Source organism: Salmo salar, chromosome ssa15 (assembly GCF_905237065.1).
Source record: "Salmo salar chromosome ssa15, Ssal_v3.1, whole genome shotgun sequence".
NCBI lineage: Eukaryota > Metazoa > Chordata > Actinopteri > Salmoniformes > Salmonidae > Salmo > Salmo salar.
The window spans coordinates 26,315,576-26,325,449 of NC_059456.1; the positions used below are offsets into that span (position 1 = coordinate 26,315,576).

General features: G+C 40.7%; 1 protein-coding gene across 1 annotated transcript; it reads right to left on the minus strand.

Moving 5' to 3' along the window:
* Positions 1-557: 557 nt before the first annotated feature.
* Positions 558-9,674, minus strand: LOC106571138 (protein phosphatase 1 regulatory subunit 14B). Its single transcript, XM_014143851.2, has 4 exons — positions 9,167-9,674; positions 2,864-2,944; positions 2,548-2,580; positions 558-1,550 (listed from the first exon to the last, which is right to left on the minus strand). Exons 1-4 carry the CDS (start codon positions 9,353-9,355, stop codon positions 1,488-1,490), a joined length of 366 nt encoding a protein of 121 aa, XP_013999326.1. The 5' UTR covers positions 9,356-9,674; the 3' UTR covers positions 558-1,487.
* Between the last annotated feature and the right edge of the window lie 200 nt (positions 9,675-9,874).

Genomic DNA, 9,874 nt, shown 5'->3' on the forward strand with positions numbered 1-9,874 from the left:
GTGCAGTGAAATGTGTTGTATTACAGAGAGGTGCAGTGAAATGTGTTGTTTTACAAATAGGTGCAGTGAAATGTGTTGTTTTACAGATAGGTGCAGTGAAATGTGTTGTTTTACAGATAGGTGCAGTGAAATGTGTTGTATTACAGATAGGTGCAGTGAAATGTGTTGTATTACAGATAGGTGCAGTGAAATGTGTTGTTTTACAGATAGGTGCAGTGAAATGTGTTGTTTTACAGATAGGTGCAGTGAAATGTGTTGTATTACAGATAGGTGCAGTGAAATGTGTTGTATTACAGATAGGTGCAGTGAAATGTGTTGTATTACAGATAGGTGCAGTGAAATGTGTTGTTTTACAGATAGGTGCAGTGAAATGTGTTGTTTTACAGGGTCAGCCATTGTAGTACAGCACCCCTGGATCAATTTAAGGTTAAGTGCCTTGCTCAAGTACACATCGACACATTTTTCACCTTGTCGGCTCGGATATTCGAACCAGCCACCTTTTGGTTACTGGCTTAACGCTCTGCTACCTTCTGCCCTGAAGAATGTCACAACTCTGATATGCTTCCACTGATTTATTGAAATGCACAAACAGCAAAAGTTTAGATCCCCCATTGGGATCTTTCGCGGTTCCTCAGCTCATCGACATTTTGTGATGCCTAACTGCCCTTTTATGGATTGAAGTGAATTTGTTTTAGGTGAGATATTTTCCAGAATATCATAAGTAACATCACAGTACACATATTTTCTATTAGAGATCCCATTTGAAATTCCGATGTAACAGTTGGGGCAAGTTAATGACAGCACTGCTTCTTTTAAAACAATACCTTAAGCTAAACACAAACATTAGTAACCATATTCACAGTACATTCTTGGGCTAGTCATAGCAGGGGATTAATCAGAGAAAACATTTCATTCAAAATAAAAAATAAATAAAAAAGAATGTCAACATAACAATAAGCTGTGATCTGATTATTCAAAATGCCAGAAGTGTCCATTAACACTGAAGAACTAAACAAACCAGGCCATGGTGAATTGGTGAACCATTCTGTAACATAACAGTGAAAAACATCGACATAAACGATAGACTGGATAATCCATCAATACTAGACTGCATGATCTCTCATTCTACTTCAGAGGCAACTGATACCAAGAGGTGTTTGAATCTAGTAGGATATCTCTATGCTATATTACGTCATATTTAAACTCAGTTTTACACAGATGCCCCATTGGAAGACCCACCAGGCTTATGTGAGTAAGACATATATGGTATCAAATAGTCCTAATAATATAAGGCCAAGACGGACTGGCCATGGGGACCCTCTTTGACAAGGGCTGCAAACCACTAATATAGACACTGATAGTGCAGATTGTGGATACATAAGGATATATCTAGATACATGAGGACTGTCACTGTACACACATCCACAGCTACAGGTGAGAGAGGATGGTGTCTCATTTCACATGGTCTCCGCTCCAACTAGTTCGGTTCATTTTTTCAGGGACATCTTGCGAAGACCCTTCATCCGATACAGCAAGCCGTCGATGAAGTCCTGCCAGGAAACAGTGGAGAAGATGTGAGTGAGAGGTGGTTATACTGTGTACAGGTTAAACAGTCAATACGTGCATGCACAACACAGTTTTAGGTGTGTTCATGGAAACTTAGTGGAAGTATATCTCACTTGTTGTGGTTGTAAGAGCCATTTTGATAGGGTGTATGTTTGGGTTTGTTTTGGGCTGTCACTTCTCACCACTAGAGAGCAGTCTCACTGGGGTAAGGGGTTGTGTGGTGGGGTCAGGTCCTGGGGTCGTGTGTATGAGGGCCCAGGTAAACAAGTAGCAGTCATGCATGGGTCAAAGGAAGAGTCACCGTTTTTTACCGCACCTCACAAGATAATAATCAATCATTTAGGGGCTGCTTATATTTGTCCTTTTACACACTTGTACAAGTGTCAGTGTGTCATGGAAATGTGTTTCTTGCATATCCCAACTCTCCCTGAGACACCCACAGGGAGTGGGGTCAGGGCCAGGGTCACCATTGTCCAGCGCCCCTGGAGCAGTTGGGTTTTCACCTTGTCGGCTCTGGAATTCAAACCACCAACCTTTAGGTTACTGGTCCAACGCTCTAACCTCGAGGCTATCTGTCTCCCGTTAGAAAGATTGCCTGTATCATTGGATTATTCATTAAACGGTGCCTCACCCATCATTAGCTTGTCAATAACAGTTTCCACATCCTTCATGAATCATGTAGGTAACTTTGAAATAGCCAATACCGCGGTAGTTACTATATCAGGCTTTTAATTTCTCTCAGCTGAATGTGCATGGGGCTCAGAGGGAAGCTGCTTAGGGGAGGACGGCTCATAAAATGACTGGAATGGAGTGTAACGGCTATGAATGGAGTGAATGGAATGGTATCAAACACGTGTTTGATACTATTCCATTCCGGACATTATTATGAGCCGTCCTCCCATCAGCAGCCTCCACTGCTAACTACATTATCAAATCCAAAGGGCCTTGCCTCTCAATACAATTTGTTTGGTGCTTCCTTACCTCTTTGGGCTTGCCACAGTCTTGAAGAAGGTCCTGTAGAAATAGAGATGGGAAACATGAACCCTTTCACTCTGACTCTTTATTCAAAAAACATAAGGTGTTTTTGACAGATTTAGAACAGGGTTGAAATAGTTTCATTTCTCGTTAAAATAGTGTGAGCGTTTGGTTGAGCCTGTCAATGCCAGATGGGCTGAGTTTTGCACTTTGGCGACCGTTCCAATGCCAGCCAAATTCAATTAAGCACAGCTACAGTATTTGCAGGAAGATGAATAGTGTTTGTACCCAGGTCTGAGTAGACCAAGGATTTTGCGCTCACATGTAGCTTTGCTCTCTGTTCTGCGTCTGACAGATCCAGCAACTCATCCATGTCAATTTCTAACTCTGGAATATCCTCCTCCTGAAAAAAGGGCAAAACACAAACAAAAAGAGAACTGGAATAAAACAAGAACCCAAATGTCAACAAGAGAACTCTCCATTTATTCTAATAATACATTTAACCAATGAAAAAAGGCTACTCTGAGTCTGAATGTCCTCTCTGGCAACTGTACACTACTGTATTTCTTCATCCAGAATATACATTCTGAGAAAGGGCATCCTTTGCTTTCTCACTCAACAATTTTCATTAACCTGATTGTTGATGGATGAACACACACAATGATCACTGTGAAATGAACAAAGCAAATAAGAACATTCCCTTTTTTTTCTCCGGTTTTTTTGTTGTTGGTTGCCAGCAGATTTCCATGTTGATAGGAAGTGATAGCATTTTTGTGACCCACACAGTCACGCACAGATAATAGTTTAGACACTTAGTCTTTTGTGTTGACGGCCAACAAGCTCAACATTCCCTGGCATACACTGGGCTTTGGTGGACCACAGTTGTCCCACTAATCATGCAGCCACAGCTACCAAAGAGCCAATGACATACTTTAAAAGTAAACAACCACAAAAAAAAGAGAGAGAGAATATATTGTGCATCTATAACTACAATTCCCATTCACACTGTTCTTCCATTTTAATATCAATGAACTATCGCAAACTTCTGACATAATGTGGATGGTAGATCTCCAGGAAGAGGTTTAGGCATACAGAGGGCTAATAGATCATACGATTTACCTAGAGAACACTTTCCCTGGCAAATTAGCTTCCATTGAAATGACCCTTAGGTTTCAATGATCATTTCATGAGTATGTTGGCCTATACTAGTAAATCTGTTCCCTATTGTATCTACAATTTGCCTAATGAGACAAAATGGCTGGCGATCCTGACAGTAGAAGATGGGAAATGACTGTTGACATCATTAATGAGTGGAGAAACAGCCAGGAAAACAAAACGCAAGTGCACCTAATGTTCCCTGCACACTTACAGAAAGACAAAAAGGTTCTTATTCCACGCAGCAGAATTTTTTGTCTAATTAATGCATGAAGATCATTTGTCATTTGTGTTGAGATGTTGCTTTTCAACAGCATTAGGGAGGATAATGGAGAAATGGGTTGGGCACTGAAATGGTTTTCGAGAACCGCAATCAAGAGTACAGTGCATACATTTTTCAAACCTCAAAATGACTTTGCAACTTATTTACAGCTGCATTACAACTGACAAACGGGCTAATTATAAAGCTCTTAATTTACAGTTGTCATCTCCTGCATTAAGGCACTTTTTTGTTGTACCACTCCAGAACAGGAAATTGTGGTAAAGAAGGAAGTTAGGCCTTGCCCTGTTTGTTTTCTGTTAGGTTGAGATAAAACAAGGACACTTTCCAAAATACATTCTAGCTTATTGTAGTGACATTTTTTATCAACTTTAACTTCCTTTATTTTTTCTCTTAATTAGTTCCACTAACTGAGAAGGCATCAAGAAGCAAATACATATTCTGCCCAATAGATAATATAGTTATAGACCAATGAGGGTAGTACGCTACAGAGGATAGTGCTTCAATCAATCAGAGGGTAGTGCTTCCTGCCATCCAGGACCTGTCTACTTCTTCCATTTAAGAATGCTGGAGGCCACTGTGTTCTTGGGGACCTTCAAATGCTGCAGATTTTTTTTTGCCACCCTTCCCCAGATCTGTGCCTCGAATTCCTTCGAACTCATGGCTTGGTTTTTGCTCTGACATGCACTGTCAACTGTGGGACCTTATATAGAAAGGTGTGTGCCTTTCCAAATCATTTCCAATCAATTGAATTTGCCACAGGTGGACTCCAATCAAGTTGTAGAAACAGCTCAAAAAATGATCAATGGAAACAGGATACACATGAACTCAATTTCGAGTCTCATAGCAAAGGGTCTGAATACTTATGTAAATAATGTATCTGTTTTGAAATTTTAATACATTTGCAAAAATGTATAAAAACTGTTTTTGCTTTGTCATTGGGTATTGTGTGTAGATTGATGAGGATTTAACAAAATGTGGAAAAAGTGAATGGGTCTGAATAATTTCCGAATGCACTGTACATATTACCTCAAATACCTCGACCAACCTCTATCCCCGCACATTGACTCGGTACCCCCTGTATATAGCCTCGTTGTTGTTATTTTATTGTGTACCTTTTTTTCTTTTACTTTAGTTTTTTATTATTTCTTATTTTTAGCAAATATTTTCTGCATTGTTGGTTAAGGGATTGTAAGGAAGCATTTCACAGTAAGGTCTACACCGCATGTGACGAATAATGTTTGATTTGATGAATGGGTGTACTTTTTGTCCCCTTGGACCTGGAACTAAATGTAGTCCCTCTGGCTCATCTAAATCAACAAGACAGCCTATTCCGCTGACACGGCAGCCTTTAGCATCACAACTCTGGAAAGCCAGAACAAGCTTGTCAGCAACAGTCAGACTCTTAGATGTAATGATCATAAAACAAGGACAAGGAAAATCATTAGGCTATAAAGCTAGATAAGGCTAACCCTGCAAGCTAAATGGGCCATTATCCCTTAAATGCAATACATTAGCTAATGTTTTGTATTGTATGACCTTGGAGCTTTAAAGTTATGTTCACCCCTCCTGCGGTAAACTTCAGTTGTAGGATCTTAATTTGAGCCAATTTGTTAGAGCAGGAAAATAATCTTGCAGCAACAGGAAATGTGAATTATTATGTGGATTATAATTTCTGGACATTTTTGTAGGGGTTGATACATTTTTCATTTGGGCAAATCAAGTCAAATTTCGAAGTGAAAATGACAAATGTTAGAAACCTTTTTAAAACTCAAATACACGACAAGTTTGCATGTCCTGATTTGCAAAAATTCTCAGTAACAAAAGAGTGATCAAATTAAGATCCTACAACTGTAGTTGTGCATTAAACTCTATTCAAATCCACACAATGACACCTCTTTATAGGTATAGTACAGGGGTTCCAATTAAGGTAATTTGGCAGCTGATGCTTAAGGTTACGCTGTGGGGTATTTCGACACAGACGCCTAGGGTCATGTGTTGAATTATTGAAGGTTATTCCTTAATTCACGTGTGGTTCCAGGGGTAGACTTTATCGGTAGCTTGATATCTTTTTTGCAATTTTTCTCTTTAAAACACACATTGTTCTAGAAACCCAGTGGAATTTAACAACAGCTAGGACTAGCTTCATAGATTGTGTTTATGCGGCCTGTATGTACCAGCCCTGCCTGCATTCAACACCATACTCTCATCATCGGTACTCTATAATCTGAAACCAACTATTACTAAACCATTAAAGGTCAGGTTCTATAATTTAGGGGGAAATTAGTTTAGGTATTGGGAAGCCAATGTCATTCACCGTGTGAAGCTAAGAGGAGATTTAAGCACAAATAGCTGAGAAATTAAGCTGATCCCCAGAATATTAATCAAGTCAAGGATATTTGAGCAAGAAATGTTCAGTGCCTTTATCTACGCTGTGGGCAAACGTTAAATCTTGGTAGGCTAACTGATGGAGGTAATCGCTTACCTGCCGTAGCATGCAGAGAGGATTTTCTCTGCAGGGGGAAGTCAATAAGTCAGCCATTTTGTTTTTTGGAATGAACCCCACACACAAAAAAGAATGTGACCTCTGACCTGTGTGTTATTGGAAGCTTAAACCACCTTTGTGGCATACTGGAGGGTAATGGATATGTTTCTGCTTCTACAATGTTTTCCTTTTAGTTTAGTGAATATTAATAAAGTCCAGATTACTTTCGTTTTCCCCCTCCCATAGCAAACCACTTCAGAGCTTCCTTGTATCACTTGGCAAGCTCCTTTACTCAATTCCTACTTTCTTTCCCCTGGCATAAATCAAATAGAACACACGTACTGACTGCTACTTAGGAAGCTTCAGTATTTACTCTATGAGTAACAAGTAGATTGTTATTGTCTTGATCTTTCCATCCTTTCTCAAACATATATGAACTATTTCTAACCTCAGTGTCTTGGAAAATAATAATGCTATCTGATACTTTATCATGAATGCAATGCGGGTCCAATCCCTCAGATCTGGCTAGGTCATCCTGGAGAATGTCAAGATTAAATGGCTTTGTCTTAATTTGAACCCACAACACAGTCTGTTGTACACTACTCTGGTATTTCCATTAATATAGGAACAAAGAAACAACTATTGAGAGACAACAATGAGTGCCTACAAGGGACGAAATATCTAGGAAACTTTCTAGAAAATTAACAATATTCTTTTGAAGGAATATGATAATAAGCTGGTGGTGGTTTCTCAGGCCAGTTCACTGTACTTCTCCACCCATACAAATGTGAGGCCTTACACTGTGAAAGCAGCTTCAGTTTTAATAATCCATATTTATCTTTCAATCAGAGCTACTGGATATGGTGTTAGTACTAAAGATGCAAATACATTGTATTTCAATGATTCTATTATTGATTATGTAAAAATTTTTTGACCACCACTGTACTATACAGTGCATTGTATAGCAGCATACCACCCTGCATCCCACTGCTGGCTTGCTTCTGAAGCTAAGCAGGGTTTGTCACCAGACACCAGATGCTGCTGGAAGTGGTGTTGGAGGGCCAGTAGGAGGCACTCTTTCCTTAGGTCTAAAAAGAATGTCCCAATGCCCCAGGGCAGTGATTGGGGACGCTGCCCTGTGTAGGATGCCGTCTTTCGGATGGGACGTTAAACGGGTGTCCTGACTCTCTGAGGTCATTAAAGATCCCATAGCACTTATCGTAAGAGTAGGGGTGTTAACCCTGGTGTCCTGGCTAAATTCCCAATCTGTCCCTCATACCATCATGGTTACCTAATCATCCCCAGCTTACAACTGGCTCATTCATCCCCCTCCTCTCCCCTGTAACTATTCCCCAGGTTGTTACTGTAAATGAGAATGTGTTCTCATTCAACTTACCTGGTTAAATAAAGGTAAAATAAATTGTTTCAGGCCAACTTTTATTATGGACTTTCTTACAATGGGGGCAAAGGGGACATTGGATGGGGGCCAGCACACCGACTCTATTGTCACCCACGCTGCCAGTCATATGACGCCTTAGTTGAACCCTGACTGGGCCCTTTTCTCTCTCAAACACTGGGGTCTTTAGCCACCAGTTATTTACTTCCATATAGGCTTCACTGGCTGAGGGACAACTGTGTCCCAAGGTCATGTGAAAAAAGACAGCGTTCCTGACAATGTCCTCCAGGAGGGAAAAGTAGAAAACTTTAGCTACAGTAGTTCACTTACAGTACATGTGATTTTAGACTTTTAATAACGAAAGTTGGTTTAATGGGTCACATAATATGAATATGTGTATACTGATATGTGTTAATCAAATAAAAATAAAAATTATCCTAATGTTAGCATTGGTTGAGGATAAACTGATCCTGGATCTGTTTCCACAGGCATCTACAGTATCTTCTATCATCTATATATCTTCTACTTATGGTCTATCTATCATCTATATATCTTCTACCTATGGTCTATCTATCATCTATATATCTTCTACCTATGGTCTATCTATTATCTATATATCTTCTACCTATGATCTATCTATCATCTATATATCTTCTACCTATGGTCTATCTATCTTCGATCTATCATCTATCTATCCTCTATCTATCGACTATCTTCTACCTCCCAAAACAAACGTTTTATGGTACACAGACAAGGAGCCAAAACTGGAGGCCAAATTTTAGTTTCCATTTCATTTCCTAGGGGCCTGGTAATCAAATTGCCACAGCTGAGGTTATAATTGGACCGAGCTCCCTCTGGTTCCGGGACTAATTATTTGAGTCAATCAAGCCTTCATACTTAGCCTCACCCAGCCTCATTCAGGTTCCCAATTCAGTTTATCTGGTCTGGAAACCCACAGAGAAATATCCCAAGATAGCTAGATCCTGTCACAGCATGAAATAATCAAAGTACTGAACTCTATCTCCTACTCTCTATCCTTTCAGTGTGAATTATTCACAGTAGAAACAAGGGAGCACTCTCCCCTCTTCCCTCACCTCTCCTAAACTCTGTTCATCCCCTTCACTAGCAAGCAACTGTCGCTATGGGAGCTCCCTTGTCTAAACTAAAGCTTGCTTACTTTACCATTATATTTACATCATGCCCTAATAAGATAGCCCAGGACTAGTTTTGATATATTACACCACAATGGTGAAGATCATCACTGGTGTAAAAGGAGCTGACCTTAGATCAGAAGATAGCTGAAACTCACCTCGCAGTCAAACAGGAGATGCAGCTGCCCATCGATCCACTCCTCGATGTCCAGCCTCTTTTGCAGGTCCTTGCGGTTGTACTTGACCGTGAGTTTTCCCAGTCTGCGTTGAGGAGGCTCCTCTTCCGCCTTCTCCTCACCTGGGGTTTGGAACAAGACCCTGTGCTGGGGACCCGTTTGGTTGGACATGCCTCTGTCTGTCTGTCTGTCTGTCTGTCTGTCTGTCTGTCTGTCTGTCTGTCTGTCTGTCTGTCTGTCTGTCTGTCTGTCTGTCTGTCTGTCTGTCTGTCTGTCTGCACTGCTGTCTGTCTGTCTGCAATGATGTCCGTCTGTCAGCACTGCTGTCTGTCTGGCTTCCTCTTGTGCTCTCTCATCTGTGTATTCCTACTTCCAATCCCCCTCTGTATCTCTCTCTATCTCTATGGCCTCCTCTCTTTCTCCCTCTGCCCTGCTTTCTCTTCTCTCTATCATTTCCTCATACTTTCTCCTGTGCTCCCTCTTTGACTCCACCCTCCTTCTCTCTCTCTCTCTTTCTCTCTCTCAACCCTCCCCTCTCAGTCTCCTCCCCTTTGCCTTGCGTGCCCTCTTCTTCTTTAATTTCCTCTCCTCTTCCTCACTCCTGTTACACTCTCCTCTTCGTCTCCCCTCTTCCTCTCTCCTCTCTTTATCCCTGTCAATTTACTTTTTTATTTTCTGCCTCTGTCTGAC